Here is a 24,056-nt window from a genome sequence, read left to right on the forward strand (position 1 = left end):
GCCGACTGCGACGTTGACTGCATTTTATGTAAATTCTCCCATCGATGTGAAGTGATGTGAAGTGTAGGTTGAGTTGCTGCTGCTGCTGCTGTTGTTGTTGTTGTTGTTGCTGTTGTTGTTGTTGTTATTGCTGCTGTCGTTGTTCGTGTTGTACGCGCTGCTGCCACACAGCACGCCTGTTATTTACATTTTCGGTTGATTCGGTTTATTTGCGCATATGCATATATACGGCGAAGTGTGCGGTGCTGGGGAGGCCTTTAAGGGGCTTGTGTATTATGTGGAATATATCTTTTGAGTGCCGGTCCTGTAAATTGAAAGACGATGACAACGAAATGCTTCAAGCTGGAAATCTCGTCTCGCAAATCCACACATCGAATGCCAATGCAATTGAAAACAAGTTCAGCTGCGATAAATGCGAGGTGTGAAGTGTGTATTCGCAGAGGGTGTGTGCTACAAAACAAGTGGCTGTACATTAATGCAAGCCATAAATTGTATATCACACACACACAGACAGGGAAGCGTACACATACTTTTAGTTACGGCTGTATATTGTGTTTGAGGCCAAACTTTTATACATTTATTTATCGAATTGATGATTGTACTCGCTGCTGTTTTGATTGCTGTTTACAGCTGTGTGAAAGGTGTTTATCAATGTGATTTTTATATGCAGTCAGCGTGATGGAAAGACTTACATGCCATAAGAGGAGATAAGCAACTCGTTGACATATATTTAGATAGTATATACACAGTTAAGTTAATATCGTTTAGTGTGTGAGCAGAGGGAGTTGACGCCTTATGAATGACTAACAACAAAGTAAGGCAGGTAGAGCTCAGCTTAACTTTCATTCAACTGACGTAAACAGAGCGCAGCTTAGCTCTCACTACAGGTCAACTTTTTAGCTATAAGCTGTCTCAACTGCCATATACACAGCGAAGCTTAGCTCACTACAGAGTATCTCACGGGTTCAGCAACTGTTTGGCTGTTGTTTTTCATGCTGTTTGCGCACAAATACACACACATACTCCAGCTCTTACACACACGCACTTTGGAGCAATGCAAATTTGCAAAATGTCATCAAATAAGAAGAAGACAAATAATATTCAATCATAAACAAAAACATTCTTTTCCGCGATTTAATCAAGAGAAGCGAAAGTTCATGTTGTTTCTGCCAAATATTTTAGTCTTATTTTAATTAATTGAACACAACAGCAAAATAATTAATTTTTTTAATGTCAGCGCATTGTAATTGCACAAAGAATAATTAAACAATAATAAAATTATGCAACAAATTTGCTGATATCAACGTACTTAATTGCACACGGCTAATGCGCGTATTCTGTGACACTCGAAACTGAATAGAAATTATAATTTTATGGCGATTTACAATGGTAATAAAACGCGTAATTTTTAGCGCATTAGAAATAAAAAATATATATATATGTATTGATATATTATAGTAGGTGCCCAGCTCTGTCTCTTAGTCTCTTTGTCTCTATATTTATATATATATATATATATATATATATATATATATATATATATATATATATATATGTAATGATATATTATAATAGATACACAGCTCTAGCTCTCTATCTCCCTCACTCTATCCCTATATATATCGATATATTATAGTTGATATCCAGCTCTGTCTCTCTCTCTCTTTCTCATTTTCTATGCAGTTCATTGTGCATATTTCATGTAGTTGCTCAGCCACAAAATACAACGTTTTTGACTGTTTAAACAAGTCGTGCATGAACTTTGGCCCTGGCCCTTGCAAATCACACTTTCACACACATACACGCACACTCACACACACACACACGCAGCCAGCAACACACATAAGCCATATGCTAAAAGCAGCAAAAAAAGCGAATGTTTAAGCGGCTTACAACAAAAAATGTTGTGTGTATTTTATACCGATTCAAACACACACACCCACACACACGCACAGTCACACATACCTCTGTATGGAAGCAGCCACAAATTTATTTGCCATTGCGGTTATTTCGCTTATTGTTGTTGTTGCTGAGCTGTTTTTTAGGCGCAGCCCATTTTTCACAAGTTTTTTGCCAGCTTTTGCCCCAGCTACTCCCTCTGAGCAGCAGCAGCAGCTTGTATTCATTTCTGCAGCAATATCCATTGACAACACAGTCACAACACACCCACACACAGTCATGTGTGGCTGCCCGCACGCATTTATTAATTTTAATGCTTTTTCAAGCAACTTAAAAAATATGTTTTCCTCCCCATATTTTCTTCTTGTTTTTTTTGGTTGGTAGTAAATATATTTATTTTATTTTATATTTTCTTCGCTTTTTTGTTTCACTCCACTTTCAGTCGCATCTCATATTTAATGCATTTTTAATCACACAAAAAAGCTGCGCATCGCTTTCAGCTCGTGTAGCTCGTGTAGCCGTGCATAAGCCCTAATAACATAATGTGCACACACACAGACACACGTCTGCATGGCGTAAAATTTATGCAGCCAGGCGAAAAAAAAGAGCAATTTTTTTGGCAACTTTAAACAAAATTTACTGCACTTTGATATTGGTCATGAAAAATGTTTATTGTGCGCCGCCCGCTGAAAATTTATGCGACACAAAAGATCCAAAGCCAACGAAAATGGAAAATGAGCTTAAAGCAAGCATTATCTAAGGCTTCTCACATGCCCCGCTCGATACCCTACATGAGTTTTACCTCAAATAAATATTAAATATACTGTTTAAATTTACTTTATTGATTCACTCACTGACAGTCTGAAGAGCATTTGATGGGAGATGAGAATCTGAAAGGAAAATGAATGTCACAGTTCATATGGAAGGCAGCCAAAATATTGTTAGATTTAGAAGAGTTTCTTATATAAGAATCTGATGTTCAATGTATATGTCATTCAAGTCTATAGACTAGAGAAACAAAGTTCATGCAGAAAGCTTAAGTTTTAAGCTGGAAGATGAGAATCTGAAAGAAGAGCGAAAGCACAAGTTCGTATGGCTTCTTCTGATATAAGAAACTGATGTTAAATTTATATAGCATTTATATCCATAGTCTAAAGAAAAAATTTAAGGCGTTAAGCTCAACTTTTGAATTGAAAGATGAGAATCTGAAAGGAAAATGAATATTCAGGTTCGCATGGAAAGCATTTAGCTATAAGCCTTTCTATAAATATAGCCAAAATAAAGCTAGATTTAGCAGAAAAAGAACTTTCTTATATAAAAAACTGATGTTAAAAGCATAAAGTATTCAAGTCTATATTCAAGTGAAACTAAATTTAAAGCAGTTAGCATTTTATGATGTATGCATCTACATATAGCCAAAATAAAGTTGAATTTAGTAGACTGAAATAACTTTGGGATATAAGAATCTGATGTTCAGTTATAAAGTCAGAAGAAACTAAATTTAAGCACTACATATGTAGTACAAAATGTTAATACCCAATGCTGGGACATAAAAACAGAAAAGCTCATAACATTTTTTGTTGTATTTGCTGCATCTGTGTGTATTAATGTGTGCGTGCGGGTATGTGTGTGTGTGTGTGTGGTAAAAAGCGCATAAATATTTTAGTACCTATGGCAAACAGTGGAGAAAATCGCGTTCCTAGGCCATGGCATTTCCATAATGCATTTGCTGCCAATATTTTATGTTAATCTCGCTTTTTGAAACGTATGCGAAATAAATGCTTAAAAAATATGGCTATTTGCAGGTGTCAATTGAGGCAACTGCAATAAAGATTAATACATTATTGAGCTATAAATTATTCGAATAAATAGAATTGTTGTAAAATGGAATATTTAATATTAATGAATTTGGTTCTCTGTTTGATCTTCATCTCTTGGCAGCGAGGGCGAGGACGGCATCTGGGATCAAGTGGCCCGCATCTATACGAGAACGAATGCGACTTCATATCAGGTGACGGGCCTGACTCCGTTCACCGTTTACAGCTTCCGCCTGCTGGCCGTCAACAAGCTGGGCATCAGTCCGCCCTCCAAGGAGTCCTACTACATTGTGACGCTGCGCGAAGGTGAGTTCACATGCGTCTGCATGGCTCGGTTTATGATAGGCCCACACAGATACATTAACAGTGAGTCACATAAATTACCAGACAGTGCTGACATGACACTTTTCTTTTTTACAATCGCATTAATTTTTCATTTGCATTTTATGGCCCGACGCGGCGCACGGCGCTCGGGACTCGCACCTGGTTTAAGTGCCGGACCATGAAAAGTTGTGACGTCATAAAGGTGTGCGCCTTTAAGCCTGATGTGCATTTAATTATTTTAATGCCAAGCTGTGCGGGCGTATGATGGCGTGGGCGTATGGGCGTGGCAGATGTTGTTAAAGTAACAAACCGAATGGACAAAGCCGCAAATTGACAAATTTGATAACATTGACAGCTAAACAATGCGCGAACAAACTTGCAGCTTCGATGTTGCAGCTGTAGATGTGTTGCATGCTGCGTGCGTGCGGCACCTGCTGCTGCTGCTGCTTGTGCCATGATTAATTGTGGCCTGCTTTTAGGCTGAACTGAAGCCAACTTTTTCGTAGGCCACTGCCATTAATCACAGCCAAAGCAGCCACGCCCCGCCGCCTAGGCCGGCCTCTTTTTGGGGCACATATATCTAAATGGCGACAGCGACAAGCTATTAGCCACACATTTGTCTTGAAGGCCCAGCTTGAGGGCGTGAAATGGCATTTATGCCACAGCATATTGGAATGCGTGGCAAGCAGCTGCTGCTGCTGTTGTGGCTGCAACACATACGCGCGGTTGTAAATTAGTCAATAGTCTGCGGCTTGTAGCTCATTAAAAACCGCATAGCTTAGACCACTCGGCCCCGCCCAGCTGACTCTTGCGTCGTGGCCAATTTGTATAAATTAGGCGCGTGGCATGCAACATTTTCGAGTCAAATGAAAATGTTCTTATAATTTATTTATATGCTGCAGCTTGTTGCCAAGTTGCCAAGTGACAAACTGCCAGAGCAACTTGTCCAACTGCCACAGCGACGCCTCAGATTCCAGCTTCAACTCCGACTTAAGCTCAGATCCGGCTGAATGGCTCACCTGCCCGTCAGGAGTTGAGGCACGCACCATTTAACTTAATGCGACAGAGCGGTCCACGGGGCACAGCTCCCAGCGGCAGTTCGGTGCGGACGACACTTGCAACTTATGTTGCGTGACAGTGACAACTTGACAATGCCACACAGACAACGCCACAAGAAAAACAAAAAATACAGAAAAAAAAAAACTGTAAAACGAAGCGAACTTTTCCGTGCGGCATTTTTAATTTGAAATTTTTGAGTTTTCGCCAAGTTTTTTGGCAGCCAAAAAAGTTTGCCCGAAGGCGAGGCTTCAGCCTCGATTTGAATTTGATATTTGATTTGGATATATGCTTCGGTTTATCTTTGCAGCGCCCACGGGCAAGCCGATACCCACCACCGCGCACAACACCTCCTCCAGCTCGGTGTACATCTCGTGGAAGCCGCCAGCGCCCGACACCATTCTGGGCGAGTTTCTCGGCTATCGCATAACATATCGTCCACGCGATCGCAATCCCAATGATACCAAGGAAATCTATATACGCGACAACACTGTGGAGGTAAGCGATTCCTGCTTTAGCTTCAACCTAATTGAATTTCCACAATTTCTGACACTTTTGCATATTGAAATTGGCCAGCGGAGTGGGAGGCGCTGCACATGACGTGCCGCAGCCATTTGATATCCATTTTGGCGGGTTCGTGCCAACGTCTGTCTGTTACCATCTTCAGCAAAAATAACCGCTTTTCAATTGGCCCCAAGTGTGGGCCATGTTTTGGCCGTGTTGTCAGTCAGTCGCGGGTGGCCCGTCGCGACATATTAAAAAGTAATTTACACCTGCCGACAAAGGCTGTTTTTCTCACAGCCACGCCCACAACCGCACACGCAGCACATATAGATATAACGATGGGGAGTGGGTAATGGGCTGTTGCTACTGCTGCCACACGTGGCATATCTCTTGTAGTGGTCGCTATCACAAGCAATTTGTTAACGATTAGTCGTCGCCGAGGCAAGGTAAACATTATGTGTGCCTGTGCCAGGTGTGTGTATGTGTGTGAGTGCGTGGCATTTGTATCTTTGGAAATGCCACTACACGCGACGCCACTAATGAAGTGTGGCAATGTCTGAGACACATGTATACATGCGGGCAACCGAAGGTGGCACGTGCTACCGAACCTGCCACACGGGAATACATTTTGGGCTTAGCGCAACCTAAAAGGAATTCCGAATTTATGCAACTACTTTCGCATCGGAACTCCATGCCACAAAATAACAACTCCTCTCGATGCCTACGCACAGTCCCAGCGGACTTGAGCCAGGCGAAATTAGCAAATGGCACAGTTGGAGTCGATTCGCAATGTTTAATGCACAGATTTTTCAATTTACGACCCTTTTCGGAATGGGCCAGGCTGGTGGAAAGTGTAGCATAAAAAAGCGGAAATGTTGCCAATAAACAGAGGAAGACATGTTGCCTAGGTAGCAAGTTGATACAGCGTCAATAGAAGACAGCAATTGAGCCACATTTGCTACGGGTCCTCTAAATGACCTCTGTCAGCTTAAAAAGAGAGAAGAGGGAGAGAGAGAGAGGGAGGGGAGAGAGAGAGAGAGAGAGAGAGGGAGAGAGGGAGGTAACAAATTTAATTTATAATTAAAATATATTAAGATATATATGGAAGTGTATGAGATATATCTGATTCGTCTGTATACTGTTGAGGTATGGCAAGGTTAACAATGGGTCTATAGACTATAAATTCATCTCCACTTATGCCAGCTTCGACAACTAAACAGCAAAATAATAAAGTTCACAGTAGTTCCAGAGAAAATAAACTCCAGTTTCAGTGGGCTATTTGCGAGGATGCTTGGAATGTATAAATATAAATATATATGTATATATAAATATGTATAAAAGGTAATGTGAGCCTCTTATCAGTCACACACAGCTCTAGCTATAAGCGTTATATCGTATCTATAATAACGATTAATTCGTTTGCCAAACATTTAAAATTTGGTATTTAGCGGCTAAATGCGCTTAGCATTTTGCACTTTTCGCTGGTTTGTATAATGCATATTTGAATTAACTAATAGATACGTTTTAAAGCCTCTGCTAATTCGTGCTCTAAGTAAATGGCTCAATGGAATTTGCAGTAAAAATGCCAAACGCCCGCCACGCCCACGTTGCCAATTTAAGCCAATAATATGCAGCGCATGGAATGCATTTTTGAATTTTCACTATTTTTCAATGGAAGTGCGGGGGCAGCGGCTGAAGAGGGCGCTGCAAAAATATGCAAAAATTATTAGCGATAATGCTCACGTACGACAACCGACGCGACGTAGTTGCCCAAAATGACAAAGAAAAAAAAATAAAAAAAATAGATGGGCCAAACTATGCCAGCGCGTTGGGAATGGCAGTGAGGCGGGGCAGGGGCCGACATTGGGTTTAGTGTGGGGGCATGTGCGCGTCGCCGCTGATAGGGACATGGCACGCTTTTGTGCTTGAGTGCATATTTTGCAGTTATCTAGACACTGGACCCGCTGGCTAAACAGTACTCGCAGCCAGCTGAAGCTTTGCGCTCTTTCATTTCGTTTTTGCATGTCAGTGCGAAATGTTGAAATATTATCCTTGCAGGCAGAAACGTGCGACTCCCTGACTTCTTTTTGTGTTTTTTAGTTTATTTTCCTTTTGCTTATTGCAAGCCCTGTTGAACTCGAGGGCATGGCTTGCTGCTGCCGTAAGCTGTCACAAAAGCCGAAGCCCAAGCCCAAGCCCGGGCACCCTCAGCATTCGCTACATTGAGCTGTCACGTGTGAAAGCGCCTCGAGTCCTTGGCAGGACTATCTATCTGCGCCTTCCACATTTACTCGGCGCGTGCGGTTGTGTGCGTTAAAATTTGCCAATTTTCTAATTAAAATTTCTGCGCCGCAAAGCATAAATTTTGCTCGTTTTACGCCGTGCGAATTTCGCACAAAAGCCACCAAGTGAAAACTAAACCGTGTTAACTTTGTGCCAGTCGACGGCGCTGATAACATTTTTCTGCACGGCTCAAAGGATATGCAGATGCGGCATGTGGCAACAGAATGTGTAGTCCTTAGTTGCTGTTGCTGTTGCTGCTGCTGCTGCTGCTGCTGCTGTTGCTGTTGTTAATTGTTGTTTGAGTTTCGCTTTACACCTTTTGACTAGCTGCTAGGGAAACGTTGGCCGCACCCACGTAGGGGTATCAGATGTGCTGCCTGGCAAAACTTTTAATGATGAGCCAGTGTTGGGCAGTGCACTAATTACCAGCTTTACGTCACAGCTTCGATCGAATCTAGGCGAGCGTTATTTATGCTCTGTTTGCCAAATGGGGCAAATGAGCATATTGGGTTGACTGCGAGCAGTCGTTGACTTCAGCTGCAATTTCAGGCATTTAGCTGATTATAAATGAGTTAACCTAACCAGCTAGCCTGCCTGGAGTCACTCAAGTTGGCTTTAAGGACATAACGAGCTCTTCTCTGCGATTCTCATGCAAGGCAACGCGAATTGCAGCTGTCTGCAGAGTATTTAGTTGTAGTTGCCACTCTGCTCTGACAATTTATCATGCTTTTAGCTAAGCACACACGCGGCTCTATCAATTACATTATATCAATTAACTGTTTTGGCCAACTTTAGTGGCGGCCGCATAAAACGGGCCAACAGTTGTAAATTTCGGGCCTCATTTACTATGGCCACTCGACTGGCGACTACATAAAATGAAATTATATGGCGGCATTAGCGCCAGAGCAAAGGCAACTAAAATCTAGCCTACACACTCACACACACACACACACACTAACACACAGCTGGCAAAAAGATGTGCGTTTGTTGGTTGTTAAATCAAAGCGCTTGTTGGCCAACTCTGGCGCCTGGCAGCCACTTAAGCTTTTGGCATGGCAGTCAATCCGTTTCTAAGCGCAGACACACACACACAGAGAGAGAGAGAGAGAGAGGAAGAGACTCAGAGCCAACCGCTTTGCGGTCCAGACCAACAGCAGCAGCAACTATAGCAGGAGCCGGCGCTCTAATGTATGCAACATAAATTGTGTTTGTTGTAGCAAGTAGCCATTTTGAGCTTAACCACAGCGTATATGCATGCATGTATGTGTGTGTGTGTGCGTGTGTGTGTGAGCTGCTTAAAGCCAGCGGCTTGTTTTATGGTTTCGCACTGCTTTTGACCTTACGTAAAATTTTAATAAGCCGCACCCGCCAGGATGTGCTGCCACATAAGTAGTTTTTGTCGGGCTTCTTTTTTGGGCAGCGCAGCTGTGGGCGGGGCAGTGGCCACTGGTGCAGCCTTCAATGATTGCTTGCACAGTAAGTCTTTTGTTGTATAAAAAACTTAAGCTTTAAGTTTGTCAAAGCAGAACTTCAAATACTTCATGGAATGACACTTTAAGAGCAGGAAAACCTTTTCAAGCTTTCATTCTGTAAACAGAATATAAAAAATATATAAATAAAAAAAAAATATATATATATACATATATATATAAATAATTAAAATATATAAATACATAAAATATTTTTAGAATTTTCTTTAAGAGTGAATAATTCTTCAAAAATTCATTTGAGTATTTCTCAGGGAAAAACTAATAAAACAAGTTAAGTGCGAAGCAATCTTCTGAGTCTCAGATTGGCAGCGTAGTCAAAACTTTTCATCGTTTCGTAATAAGTATGTGTGTGTGTGTGTGTGTGTGTTGGTTGGTGCAATTAAGGCTGCCTGTTTGCTGGCCTTACAACTCAATTTCCTTCTCGCTTTTTTCATGGGCCACGCGCTGCAGCAAATACATTTTTAACAGCTGCAATTTAACGTGCATACATATTTGCCAGGCGACGCACAAAAGTGGGCAATGCGCAATTTCCGCTGGAAGCAGCTGGCAGCAGGAAGGGCAAAAGGAAGGAAGGCAAAAGAAGCAACTTCATTCAATTTGGTTGCTCGCTCGCCAAATCAGAAGAGTATATTGAGATTGGGTAATAGCTGGAGAGAAATTAACTAAAAATTAATAAAATATAATACGAAAATAAATAGGAAAAAATATTGATATAAAATTTGACTTTATAAAGTAATATTTTGCAGTCGTTAACACCCGTTCGCTACAGTTTTACTTGCTGAAAGCTTTACATTTTAAGTGAAAGTCCCTTTTTTGATTAATTCGTTGCATAATTTTGCATTCACATTTCCATTGCAGAGTCACGAGATTCAGAATCTGGAAACCTACACGCAGTACAAGGTCACGGTGCAGGTGTTCAACCCAGAGGGCCTCGGACCCGAGACAACCATACTGGTGATGACCGACGAAGGAGGTGAGTGCTCTAGCTTAAGCGATTGCAACGATTTACACTTGAAAACATAAACAAAATTTGGAGGGAATAATTTAAGCTACATCTATAAGCTTTTACACTGAGCAAAAAAATACGAAATTGTATTTGGCTAGCCTAAAAATTATTTTATTCAATACATTTCATCAAGCCTTCATATTGGCAATCATTTTTCTGAGTGCTTGAATAGCTCTGTCCAATTCACGCTTGATTTATTCAAAATTTCAACTCAGCCAAGCGAAAATTCTTTTAAAATAAAGCTGCAAATGCTCTGATTCAACTAAGTTTTTCTCACAGTGCTCGCAGTATATTATGGCATGCGGAAAATATGAAATGCGGTTACGACTTTGTTGGCATTTTCAATATTTGATTTTATCTCTTCTTCGAGTTTTCAGCCATTTCTGTTTGAGTTGGGCTTGGGCAACTATTTCGCACATATGCAAAAGGCAACTGCTTATTGAAATGCCAAGTGACCAGCAAGTGACCAAGGCACACGATACATGACTCTGCAACAAGAGAACAAAAAGCAGCAGAAGCAGACGAAGAACCGCTTGTGCAACAATCAAAAGAAATTGCTTTTGTATGTACTACTTAAAGCTCTGCTCTGCCCTGCACTGCCGCAGAAGGGTATATTCTGTCCACAGATTTTCGAAAGCCAGTTGAATGCCACAAGATTTCAGAGCTATAGTCTTCGAATTGGATAAAAGAGAAATCCACATATGATTTACGGAATTGAAAAGACCAATCAAATCCCATTTGAAATGTCTGAATATAGAGTATCTCTCAGCTATGATTTGCCCTAGCAGCTAGCTCTACCTCTCTCTCTCTCTCTCTCTATCTGTCTCTCTCTCTCCTAGTTTCTTTCACAATGTTCTCAATTCAAATGGAGCAAAGAGCCAAGGCTTTGACTCGCTCGACCGCAAAATGTCTGTGCCATGCAATGAGGCAAACAAATAAAAGTTGAGTTAGACCAAACAGAGGCAAAAATATGCTACAATTTCTCATATTTCTTTCAGCAGCTGCAGCTGCACACAGTAACTCTCCGTGTGTGTATGTGCGAGCACTGTATTGGAATCGAGCATAAATAAAAATTGCTTACTTAAACTTTTGCCATATGCTGCATACTCAGCACAACAAATCGAGGCAAAAACTGTTCAGGCATATCCTTTATGCGCCACGTAACCAACTACAGCTCGCCAATTCCCTCTAACCCTGTCCCTGACCTCATCTTCTTGCCTCTGCCTACCTCCACATCCCATTTCTCTTTCCATTTCCACGTAAGATTTTTTTAGAGATTTTGTTTTGTTGGCGCATTCTAACGTGGATTTCCGCTCGCGTCTCAGTCTGTGGCACAGACGCCGCCAAAAGCGGAAATCCACGGAATGCAGACGCCGGCCACTGCCTACGATTGTTAGACGGTGTAAAAGGGGGCCGTAGTCCGGTTACAGGCAAAAATAATAAGCTGCGTGCTATAAGCTGAATATCCCTTGCAGTCAGTTATGCAAGGTCTTGAGCTTGATGTGAAGTAAATATATTACTAATAGCAAAAAGCAAACTGAAATTTGTATGAAATTTAGCTAATTCAAGTGAGAAGATTCTGAAAACCCTGTTTCAATTGAGAAACTTTTTTCCTATAAACTCCATAACGCTTTCATATTGTCTGGCTCGCTGTGAGTGTATTTTATATTCGTTACTTATGGTGTATTTTAGCAGCCCTTTGTTTGAATGGTTTTAATTTTAGCAAAGTCGACGCTAAGCTGTTTATTCGGGCCAACTTTCAACTCTTTGGATGAAGATTCGTAAAGAAAAGTTAAATGTTTAGCGCATAATTAGCATAAAACATTGTGGCAAAGCCGCTCAGCATCGACCCAGGTTGTCCTAATATATCAGGGCATTGTATAATGAGTTTATATATATATGTATATATATATATATATATATATATATATATATATATATATATATATATATATATATATTAAAAGAAGCAAAGATAAGAGAAAGAGCGAGGTATGTTGCGCTCGTAAAAGTGCAACTTTTAATACACTTTTCGGGCACAAGTACACATGGCAGTCAGAGCAGCTTAGAGTATATATTAAATATATATATATAAATATATAGAAATATAATACTTACTTTTCTGACTGGCAGCAGATTTGTTTGCTTTTGGCAGAGTCGTCTTTTCTTTTCGTTTCTTTGGAAAATTTTCATAAGCGCCTTTGACTTGGGCTTCCTGCTGCAAAGTTCGCTGCAGAAAGAAGGTTCGCAGCTGGCATAATTTTGTAATTTCATTTCATTTCACATTTTCTCCTGCTTCGGCTTCCTAAAAATTCGTACTTTTTTTCGTGTACATTTATTCAACATTTTGGGCTTGGGCTTGGGCGGCCGCCAGGTGCAGACAGGCGAGGCTTTCAAGGGATTTGCAGCGGCTTAGTCGACAAGTTTAAACAGCTGTGCAGGATGTGGTTCGGGATGTAGGATGTGACTAAGGATGCGAATCTGAATGCGGCTCGTCTTGATAAGCTTGGCAACATGTTGGCTATGCCTTTGACAGACTTGATTAATTAGCAGTTACACCCACACACGCACACCCACTCAGACAGTCTAAACTGAAATCATATTTTATGAAATTCATTCTCATTTTCATTTTGTGCCTTGCGCTTTGCTGTTGCTCGAAATCCAATGCCTAGTTGCCTCGCTTCATGTCGCATGCCACGAGGCGGGGCGTCTAGCCGCATGCGGTGAACATTATGAAGCCTTGCAATGCAGCTTAGCGTGCGGCCTTTGCAACAAACAAGCCCATCGTCTCACCCAACTGAAGGACTGTGTGATTTTGCGGCCAGTGATAATGCCCTTTACTATCCCGTTGCGTTCTGACAAGAACACAGATGACACATGCAAGGCATATGAGAAGTCCTAATGCCCTTTAGGCGTTGCTTCTAATTAAGAGTCTGGCCATAAAGTGAAGCACATATACAGCATATTCCTTTTCATGAGCTCTACAGAGTTAGGCAGTTAATCGAAGCTATATGAAACCAAATAATTGACTCGATCGATCTGTTTACTTTAAACTTTATGTCTCAAAGTTATCTTAGCCATTGCCTTTCAGTTCAGCTTACAGCTCACAGTCTAATAATACTCTCGTAAGGGCGTTTTACTCGTTACAAAAGGACACGTGGCAAAGGCAATTGCAAAGCAATTCCAAAGGCTTCACTTGTTTCCCATTTATTCGATATTCCCTTCGTTGTTGTTTCTATTGTTATTTTCGTTTGTGTCAGACTGTTAAGGCCTGAGCCTTGCACTTTGAGCCGAACCAAACTCGGCGGGCGGCTCTGGCTCTGATTAAAATTTTGCCACTTGCCTTTAACCGTTGCTGCCGGCTGCTGCTATTAGAGCTGTGTCTTAGGTTTTGACATTGACCCGGCTACGGCTTTGCCCACGGCTTTGAATCGCCTTGCACTTCAGCCGGCACGCACTAGAATTTCATTTTGGGGCCTCGACATGCGCTTTGTGGTAGCCCGAGTGCAGTGCCAGCCAGCGATTGCTCTGTGTGCCACGCCCCACAACGCTTATCCTGCGAAGGGCACAGGGACTAAGAGCGAGTATAATAGCCATGTGCCTTGAGCCATGATAACTTCGTTTCGTTTTCATTTCACTTGCTCTGTTTTACTTTTGGCCACGTCTTTCATTGTGGCACTTGATGGCTCTCAACATTGTTGTTGTTGTTTTTGTTGTAGTGCTTGGCAACTTTTGACTTTAACGCGTCATGTTTCAAACAGAAAAGACAGTTACATTCTCGTTTCAGACATGGCCTAAGGATTTCTCGCTTTTACTGTCTTAGACCCGTGCCTGGATCATATAAAAGGCCAGACGCCCAAGGTGTGCCAGTGTCAGGTGTTGCACGAAACTTGCTGACCCAATGTCTTGACTTTTTCTATTTTTCTTTTTTTTTATATATATTTTTGTGCCTTTGTCTCTTAAGTAGCAAGTTGTTTTCTTCTATAGATAATCTTACAAATGTTTAATAGACCCTCAAAGATTTTGTCTACAGCTTAAAGTGTTTTATAAACATGAGAAATGCTTTGATAAATTGCAAATGTATATAATTAGCTTTTTTTGTTTAGAAGTTCGTACCTCGATATTTTGGTAAGCGGAAATGTAACTAGAAATTTAAAATATAAAATATAAAATATAAAATATAAAATATAAAATATAAAATAGAAAATATAAAATATAACTATAAAGATAAAGAGAAAAGAGAAAAGAGAAAAGAGAAAAGAGAAAAGAGAAAAGAGAAAGAGAAAAGAAGAGAAGAGAAAGAAGAAGAAAGAAGAAGAAGAGAAAGAAGAAGAAAAGAGAAAGAGAAAAGAGAAAAGAGAAAAGAGAAAAGAGAAAAGAGAAAAGAGAAAAGAGAAAAGAGAAAAGAGAAAGAGAAAAGAGAAAGAGAAAAGAGAAAAGAGAAAAGAGAAAAGAGAAAAGAGAAAAGAGAAAAGAGAAAAGAGAAAAGAGAAAAGAGAAAAGAGAAAAGAGAAAAGAGAAAAGAGAAAAGAGAAAAGAGAAAAGAGAAAAGAGAAAAGAGAAAAGAGAAAGAGAAAGGAGAAAAGAGAAAAGAGAAAAGAGAAAAGAGAAAAGAGAAAAGAGAAAGAGAAAAGAGAAAAGAGAAAAGAGAAAAGAGAAAAGAGAAAAGAGAAAAGAGAAAAGAGAAAAGAGAAAAGAGAAAAGAGAAAAGAGAAAAGAGAAAAAGAAAAAAGAGAAAAGAGAAAGAAGAAGAAAGAAAGAAGAAGAGAAATGAAGAAGAAAAAGAAGAAAGAAGAGAAAGAAGAAGAAAAGAGAAAAGAGAAAGAGGAAAAGAGACAAGAGAAAGAGAAAATGAGAAAAGAGAAAAGAGAAAAGAGAAAAGAGAAAAGAGATAAAGAGAAAAAGAAAAGAGAAAAGAGAAAGAAGAAGAATAGAAGAAGAAGAAAAGAAGAAAGAGAGAAAGAGAAGAAAGAGAAAGAGAAAGAGCAAGAGAAAGATGAAAAGAGAAAAGAGAAAGAGAAAGAGAAAAGAGAAAAGAGAAAAGAGAAAAGAGAAAGAGAAATAGAGAAAAGAGAAAAGCGTAAAAGAGAAAGAGAAACGAGAAAAGAGAAAGAGGAAAAGAGAAAGAGAAAAGAGAAAAGAGAAAGAGAAAAGAGAAAAGAGAAAAGAGAAAAGAGGAAAAGAGAAAAGAGAAAGAGAAAGAGAAAAGAGAAAAGAGAAAAGAGAAAAGAGAAAGAGAAAAGAGAAAAGAGAAAAGAGAAAAGAGAAAAGAGAAAAGAGAAAAGAGAAAAGAGAAAAGAGAAAAGAGAAAAGAGAAAAGAGAAAAGAGAAAAGAGAAAGAGAAAAGAGAAAAGAGAAAGAGAAAAGAGAAAAGAGAAAAGAGAAAAGAGAAAAGAGAAAAGAGAAAAGAGAAAAGAGAAAAGAGAAAAGAGAAAAGAGAAAGAGAAAAGAGAAAAGAGAAAAGAGAAAAGAGAAAGAGAAAAGAGAAAAGAGAAAAGAGAAAAGAGAAAAGAGAAAAGAGAAAAGAGAAAAGAGAAATAGAAAAGAGAAAAGAGAAAAGAGAAAAGAGAAAAGAGAAAAGAGAAAAGAGAAAAGAGAAAATAGAAAAGAGAAAAGAGAAAAGAGAAAATAGAAATAGAAAAGATAAAATATAAAATATAAAATATAAAATATAAAATATAAAATATAATATAAAATATAAAATATAAAATATAAAATATAAAATATAAAATATAAAATATAAAATATAAAATATAAAATATGAAATATAAAATATAAAATATCCTTTCGCTTCGCATGGTTCCCTGAAATTCGCTAACTCATGCTCAATTATAAAAGACGAATAGTTAACGATTGAATTTACTGCATTTTACTGAAAGTTCAAGGCCGCCCCGCCCCTACTAAACACAAAATCAAGGCAGCCAATTGAAAAGGTCCATTAGACGCTTTATGCGGCACTCAGCGAAAAGCGGGTTTTGCTTCTAGTCATTTATCAGAGCTGCTTGTCAACGCCCAATGGGGCGTGGCTCACAAAATTAATAGACACATTGCAGCATGACAAGAAAATGGAAAATTGCAGCACGAAAATGGAAAATGCTCGCAGCTGTTTAACTATTGCCGCGAGTTTGACGAAAAACCGAAAGAACAAAGAAATGGAAAAGGGAAAGAGGAAAACGTATAAAACTGCGGCCACTCATTCTAAATGAGGAGCCAAGCAAATGGAAAACTAAAAATGGAAAACTGAAAATGGAAAATGGTAAATGGTAAATGGTAAATGGCAAATGGCAAATCCATTTGCACTGTGGACTGTCAAAGGCAAACGCCGCGTCACCTGCCGCTGAAACTAAACTAAAACCGCGAGAGAGCTGAGCTAAGCTCATCTGAGTTGAGTTGAGTTGAGAGTTGAGTTTCGCGGTTTGATGGCTGTTTGCTTTGGGTCGGAGTGCGCTCGTATAAAACTTACAGCAACAAAATTAATTACCTTTGGCTACTTGCAACTAGTTGCGGCAGCGACCAGGGCGCACGACCGCTGTTTGCATGAACGGCCAAAAAGGTGGCCCAACATCCGCTGACTGCTTTTAAAGCACAAGCCGCGACTACAAAAAAAAAAAACAAGAAAAAGCGTCAAGTTTTAGCGCAGGCGGAAGTGACAAAACAGCAACAGCAACAGCAAAAGCAGCAGAGACAACTCTGATAAAAAAAAAGATGGCCGCCGCAAGAAGACGAAGCGGATGGGACACAACGGGAAAAGTATGTTTTAATAAAAGCGGAAATGAAGCAGCGTTACCGTTATTTCCTGTTTGCGCACAGTTTTGTTTGCAGCTCCAGAGCCACGTAGAGCCCAAAACTCTGCCAGCCGAAGCAGTCAGAGCAGTTGGAGCAGCTGAGGCAGCTAAGGCAACTGACCTGCTGCATTTTCATTTCCCAGCTCTGCTGCAAACCTAAAATGATAAACCGCAAACCACTTAAAAAACTTGGCTAAAAAACTAGAATGCAGAAAGTAAGAAAAAGTGCGGCAAAAACTTCTTGTAAATAGACGAAATTAATGAGCGGCAACGAAAATTACATCCTGCCAACGCTACCTGCGGCAACAACAGCCCGCAGTGTGGGGCTGGGCGAGGTGGCAAGGGCGTTGCAGCAGCAACAGCACAAAAAGATTCATGACTCAGTTGTATTGATTTCGCCTGCTGCCTAATTGAATTTGCTGCCGCAGTCTGAATGAATGACCATCAGTTAAAGCCAGTCAAGAGCGCCCTTAGCCCAGTTCAGCTGGCATCCAGACAGACCCCAGCTGCAACTATAATAAGCAGAAAAGAAGTGTATAATTATGCAGCCATCGGGGCAATATAAACGACTCGCTAATTAGAGCATCGAAAATTGACTAGATAATCGAGAGCCAAATTGACTTAGATGATCCGTTATACATTTGATTATTATTCTGAATTCATATAGACAAAAGAGTTCACTCAGAACTTAGAGCTGAGCACAGCTCATCTCTTCCAATCTCTTATTCTAAGCCTACCCATTCCCACTTATGCTTCTCTATAAATCAAAGATACTTAATCCATTTACTCTTTATTTTCTACTTTACACTTCAATAAAGCAATAAATCTCTCTATGAGCTGGTAACTAACAATATTTTAAGCCTTTATTAACTAACTTAGGGAACATTTCGTATATAATCCTCAAAACTTTGAGAAATGTATTTTCATTGCACACACAAACAGAGTTCTATCAGAAATGTCGCATCTTTTGCCATAATATTGCCACACATCTGACATCGAGCTGCAGTTGTCAGAGCCACGCCCCTTCTGCTGCCTCGCGAATTCTCAAAGAGTAAGCTAATAAAACATTTGAAAGCAATCACAAGTTTTGCGCTGCTGTTCGATGGCTGTCAATGCATGTCTGAAAATAAAACAGCTTCGAACTAGAACTGCAACCGAAACTGAAACTGAAACCGAAATACCAAATGCAAAGTAAACCCCCAACCCAGATAGACCACCCACCTTCCACTTGCCACTCAGCCAAACAGAGACCGCAAAAGCCGAATAAGAAAAAAACGGGGGAAAATTCGTATCGCATGCCAAAAATGAAAACGAAATGAAATGTTGGAAAAGTTGCTGAAAATGGCGTTGACAAATAATTTCATATCATGTCTGCGCGTTTTGGCACTGCGCCTGGCGACTGGCGCCGGATCCTGCTGCCTGCTGCTTGCTGCTTGCTGCCTGATTCCTCATTCCTGGTATTTGCCTTTGCTTAGATTTGCTTCGATTTCCTCAGGATCAGTTTCATTTGATTTCGTCTGTCTGCCTTTTTACAACGTGAGTGCATGCTGTCAGCGGGGGTGGCTGAGCTCATCCACCTGTCTGCCAATGACTACCCCAATGAAGTTTGTTTTTTTTTGTTTTTTTTTTTGACAAATTCGCTCCAGGCTTAGGACGCACGCTCAATCACTTTATCGGAGGCGGATTTTAAAGTCTTTAACTTGTCTTTTGACTTTTGTGCTCTGCGTTGTAAACGAACGCACAAAAGCAGCAGAGTGTTCAGTGCGACAATACCCTACATGAAAGAGTGGCTGAGCAGCTTAAGAGTTGCCGGGGGAATTATCTTTTTTCCAAAGATTACAAATTATTGCATTGGTCATAGATATATGGGTAAAATTATAGAGGAGCTACTCGACTCGCCTCGAGTCTTCCAAGCCCCACCTGTTGCCCGCATCTTGTACTCTTGAGCATACCCTTGCTTAAACACTTTTACAGGGTATCACCTGGGCAAAGTTCATAGTGCAATGGATTGGAGTTTTGGGCAGCATCAAACACACTTGGCAAATCTTTTGAGGCCAACTCGTCTAGCTGCCACCATGTGGGTGTGAAAAGCGACTATTCTGTGCGTGTGTGTGTGTCCCTTCGTGCGTATCCTTTCCTTTGCGGACCCTCTTTTTTGTCCCCGCATGTGTTTGCCGTGTAGAGCCTGCGGGTTTTTGACGTTTTGCCCTTTTTTCTGCCTTGGCAAAAGTGCAGAAAATTTGTGCAAGTTACGTGCTTGATTACATTTTTTCAAAGTTTTTACTTGACTTTATCTTTTTTTGTTTTCTTTTTTTCTGTCTGTGAGGCAGCTGCAGACGGAAGGACACATTGATGGGTCTGGGAAGTGGCAGCGTTAAGGTTAAAGGTTTGTCTTTGTGTGGGCGACGCTGTAGGCGTGATTGTATTCCCAACTTTGGCAGTTGATGGAGTTGCGTGTACATTCTATATTTACTGGCGATTAACATAATTGAACAAACACCTGGCCCAGAGAGCAAAAGCTTTCAACAAATTGCGGTCTGGCTGTAATCGGCTTAAATCGAACAAAACAAATCTCAGCAATTAGGCAACAAACAAAGCGCAAGCAATTGAATTTCTGGCCAATCAACTGGCGACTATTTAAACAAAGTTCATATCCATGTCGAGCTGTCTGCCAAAAAGCTCACACACACACGCACACACAGCCGCATGGGCTTAGAGTGAAACGAATGGTCAGCAGGCCTCTGCCACTGGCCAAACCACAAGCTGTCAGTTATTATATTATATGCGTCACAGTGTTACTTCATATAGTTGCATTTGTTTTATGGCTAGAGATGAGAGCGTGATTCGAACTATCAAAAACTGTTTCATTGATAACAGCATCAAAATTTTGACTTTTTCATTTGAGCCTGCTTTAGCCAAAGTTTAGAACAGCGTGTGTGACAACGTGGCGTATGATAGATTTCAGTGGAAACTTGTTTCAGCTACAGCTGCAGGGCATGTTGCACGCACAGCGACACACAACATGTTGCAAGGCTCTAACTCTGACTCTTCGGGCTGTTGCGCATTCGTCTGGTATTGCTGCTGCTGCTGCTGCAAGGCTACTCTCTGTTAAATTAGTTTTGCACTTTGTACATTGTCAGTGGCATTCTTTGCACTTCTTGCCCCGCCCGCCCTAATCTGCAGCCTTCCAGCTGGCTCTTTTGGTTGTTTGTATGTCCCTTGTCTCTTGCCGCTGTCTAACTTGGTTAAGGTCTTGCCCAGCTGGCTGTGGTTCAGGCGTGGCTGCATGTGTGTGTGTGTGTGTGTCTCCTGCGGGCAACTACATGTGCATGTGTGTGTGTGTGTGTGTCTCCTGCGGGCTGCTCTGCCCCTCAGCCCGTCCGTGCCACTCAACTTCAGCTTGTCATGTTGCACATGTGCATTTGTGTGTATTTGTTAGTAAAAGCGACTTTCATGTGGTTAGTTTTGCTCGCTCCAGACCAAACTCTGCACATTTAACGCCAAATGGGCGTGCCACATGCCAACCGCTCGCCCGCCTTCTTACAGCCCCTGTCGCTCGTTGCTTTCGCAAATCAGCTTTGAAATTTATCTAAATGCCTAAAGCTCGTTATAAAACGAGGCCCGGCTTGGCTTAGATTTATGCAGACATGTGCCAAGTGCCAACTGTCAGTTGCCAGTTGCCAGTTGCCACAGTTGCCAGCGTTGCCAACGTTGCCAGACGAGCCAAGGTTGCCAACTGAAGCTATGCAGGCTGCGCTGTAAAGTAGGCAACACATTTTTGTCTAGGCCTAAGCCGGCTAACACTTTGCACTGATTGCCCACAGCGCGCGCACACACACACACACACGCACACTTGTTTGCACATATTTTTACACACATGCATTAATTTTCATTTACAGCACTTGCATGTTGAGCCCCTCAGCTCCTCAGTCCTGCCGAACGCACTTAGCCAAATTGCATTGCTTGGCAATGACTTCGCGCAGACGCCGTTGCCGTTGCCGTCGTCCTCGACGTTGCACTCGCAAAGCGTTAAAACCACATTTGGCCCAAAACAAATAACAACAACAACAGCATGCAGCTAGCCCTTACTTCGCCCTTCCGTCTAGCCCGTCTGCTGCTTTTTGTGCGTTTTTCAAATGTAAATCCTGCAAATTTTATGCACATTTTGTAGTAGACATGCCGAGCCCGCTCTGGGTCCCTCCACTTATCCTGCTCTATCGCTTATATAATATTTTGTAAAACTGCATTTACACCACAAACACATTTGCATTTGAAATGTGCTGCTGCTGCTGCTGCTGCTTTTGCTGGCTCTGTTATTACAACTAGAACTGTCCCGATGACACGCCCACTAGTCGCTGGCTTTGAAAATGCAGCTTGCCTTATGTTACAGTGGCTCAAAAGCAATTAAGCTGCCAACAATGACAATTGCTAAATGGAAAATGTGAAAATTCAAAACTATTTCAAAAAATTCATTTGAGCTCGATCAGTTTTGTATACGTTTAGAGTCGAATTGTCATAAATTTGATGCAAGTTAATTGATTTAAGAAAAGCTTTAAAAATAAGCCCAGTCCAACCAAAGCTGCACAGCTAATGTCTCTCAGCTGCAATCAGCTATAGGAACACTGCTACTCGACACTCTTCTGAATATCGCATCTATCATAGCTACTTCTGCCAACATGTTATTGCCACATTTTCAACCACTGTGCAGCTGGGACGTCTGTCGAGCACTTCTGTCGTTTGTTGTTTGTTCTTTTTATTGTAGCTGGCATTTCTTTAGCAACATTTTGTTAAATGCCTTGTAGCCTGGAAATCCTGTTTAGCAATATCCTCAACACAACATGGCATGTGCCATGCCGCTCCCTGCCCCAAGCCGTGCCGTAGCGTTGCAGTGACACATGTTGCCACACGGTACACTACGCCATGTCCTGGCCAAGAAGCAGACTTTAAGGTTGAATAAAAATAAATAATATTCAAATAATGGATACTTTAAGAGAGCTGCTACCTGGCCAGAGGATTATATTTATTTATTTTTACATTTCACATAGCTAGGGGCAAGGTGAGACGCGGCTGAGCCGTCAGCTGTCAGTCTCATTGTCATTTTTCTTAAAATACAGCACAGTTGATGTAACTGTGCGCCGACTATATAAACTTGCCACGCCCCGTCGAGTGTGTGAATGCCACAAGTTTGGCTTTTGTCAGCGCGTTGCTCTTGTTGCTGTTGTTGTTGTTGTTGCAGTCAAGATGCGTTAATTTGATTTAAGCGTTTGTGGCATGCGGTCGCCGGCAACTGGGACAATATTCAAAAGCCACGCTTAGCGCCAGCCAGCTGCGGTAAGAGGTCACGCAGCAACAACAACAACAGCAGTAGCAACAAAAGCGGCAGCCCCAACAACAACTAAGTGAAGCTATATGACATGGTCGCCGTACCATGTCACAGCTCAGAGCCAGCAGCCATGACGACGAGGACGACAACGACGCCGCCTTTTGTTCGTTATCCTTGTTGAGCTAAATTGCGTCGCCTTGCAGCAGCAACCAAAAAAAAAAAACAACTTTGCCATAAAAAAAACGAATTAAAATAAGCATAAAAAACATATTAAAAAATAACAAAAAAATGTGCAATATAAATTTAAAGGCAGCGCAAAATGCATATTTCGAAGCAACAATAAACCAACAACGTAGCCATAAAATTTTGCATTGTGCAGCCAAATGTCGTGGTTGCAGCAGCGGCAAGAGCACTTGATGTGCTGCCAACGCCCACAACAAGAAGCAGCTGCAAAAGGCGAAGAAACAGTAAACCTTTGCTATGATGGCTTTAAGTTAAAGCGAATGAAATTTTTGCGTAAACTGCTCAGATTTTATTGCATATTTTAAATACTCGGCAAACAGTTGAGTAAATCATTTTCATTTTACTATCAAACAAGCATAAAGCGTAAGCAAACATAAAGAGATAGTGTGAATTGAGTTCCTCTCTCACTCTCCGCACAGAAAATCAATGTTTAATTTGTGAATTTTTCAGAATTTTGCATTGCATTTGTACAGCATTTAAATGCCACATTTCAGTGGCGCAACAGCGAATGACCTTCGCACATATTTCATACGTGAATTGCGAACGGTTTCCACTGCTGCCCCCTGCTCGCTGACCGCCTATCGTCCGCATTCACAGCAGCTTCAAGCCTGTCATGGGAAATGCTTCGACTGCCATATACGTAAATTTTTACTTTTCGCTTTGGTTTCCTGTGCGGTTACGGGGATTCACGTGTATGGCAGCCGTGCAGCGGGGCCGGCCTGACATCGAGCGGGCGGCGCATGGAGCGCATAAATTTTATTCAATTTCTGTCATTTCGCGAAATGTATAAACACATCACTCGACGGCGACGGGGACTGCGACTGTGACGGTGAATGCAACAGCAACGGCTGCTGCTGCTGCTGCTGCTGTTGTTGCATGTATTTGGCAGCCGGCAGCCGCAAGCGCCACAGTTGCCGCAACCGCAGTGATGTCAGCCACGCCCCGCACCTGAAGAACTGTCCTGCATGTGCACCGTTGCGGTTTAGATGGCCGCGCCTCTGTTTTGTCAATGTTTAAGCTGGCAGAGCGAAAAGAAGAAAAAAACACGTATACGCCGCGTGGCACGCGCACCAAATATTATTTTCAACATTGCTCGACTCACGTGAAGAGCGGAAAAGTATTTTGCGCTTAAAGAAACGCCAGGAAACGGCAAGCGGATGTGGCACACGGAATGCAAATAAACCAGGGCCACAGCCGGGAGCAGGACCCATGTAAAAATTTACATACTCACACACACTGTAAGGCGATGCCCGTCGATGCCAAAGAATACAGAGCCAGGCAATAGCTAAGTAAATTCACAAAACATTTTGCTCGTCGTTGCGCTTT

General features: G+C 41.3%; 2 protein-coding genes across 5 annotated transcripts in view; one reads left to right on the forward strand and one right to left on the reverse strand.

Moving 5' to 3' along the window:
* The window catches only part of LOC111592695, a 138,580-nt gene that overhangs the window by 44,058 nt on the left and 70,466 nt on the right, over positions 1 to 24,056 (reverse strand). The window lies entirely within an intron of this gene.
* LOC111592693 (tyrosine-protein phosphatase 99A) overlaps positions 1 to 24,056 on the forward strand; it is a 129,120-nt gene that overhangs the window by 40,156 nt on the left and 64,908 nt on the right. For all 3 annotated transcript variants that reach the window (XM_030224891.1, XM_030224890.1, XM_030224892.1), the window contains exons 5-7: positions 3,841 to 4,022; positions 5,407 to 5,594; positions 10,232 to 10,346. In XM_030224891.1, coding sequence (XP_030080751.1) covers positions 3,841 to 4,022; positions 5,407 to 5,594; positions 10,232 to 10,346 — 485 coding nt within the window. The remainder of the gene's footprint in view (positions 1 to 3,840; positions 4,023 to 5,406; positions 5,595 to 10,231; positions 10,347 to 24,056) is intronic.

The sequence above is a fragment of the Drosophila hydei genome, unplaced genomic scaffold (assembly GCF_003285905.1).
Source record: "Drosophila hydei strain 15085-1641.00,03,60 unplaced genomic scaffold, DhydRS2 tig00008119-arrow-pilon, whole genome shotgun sequence".
NCBI lineage: Eukaryota > Metazoa > Arthropoda > Insecta > Diptera > Drosophilidae > Drosophila > Drosophila hydei.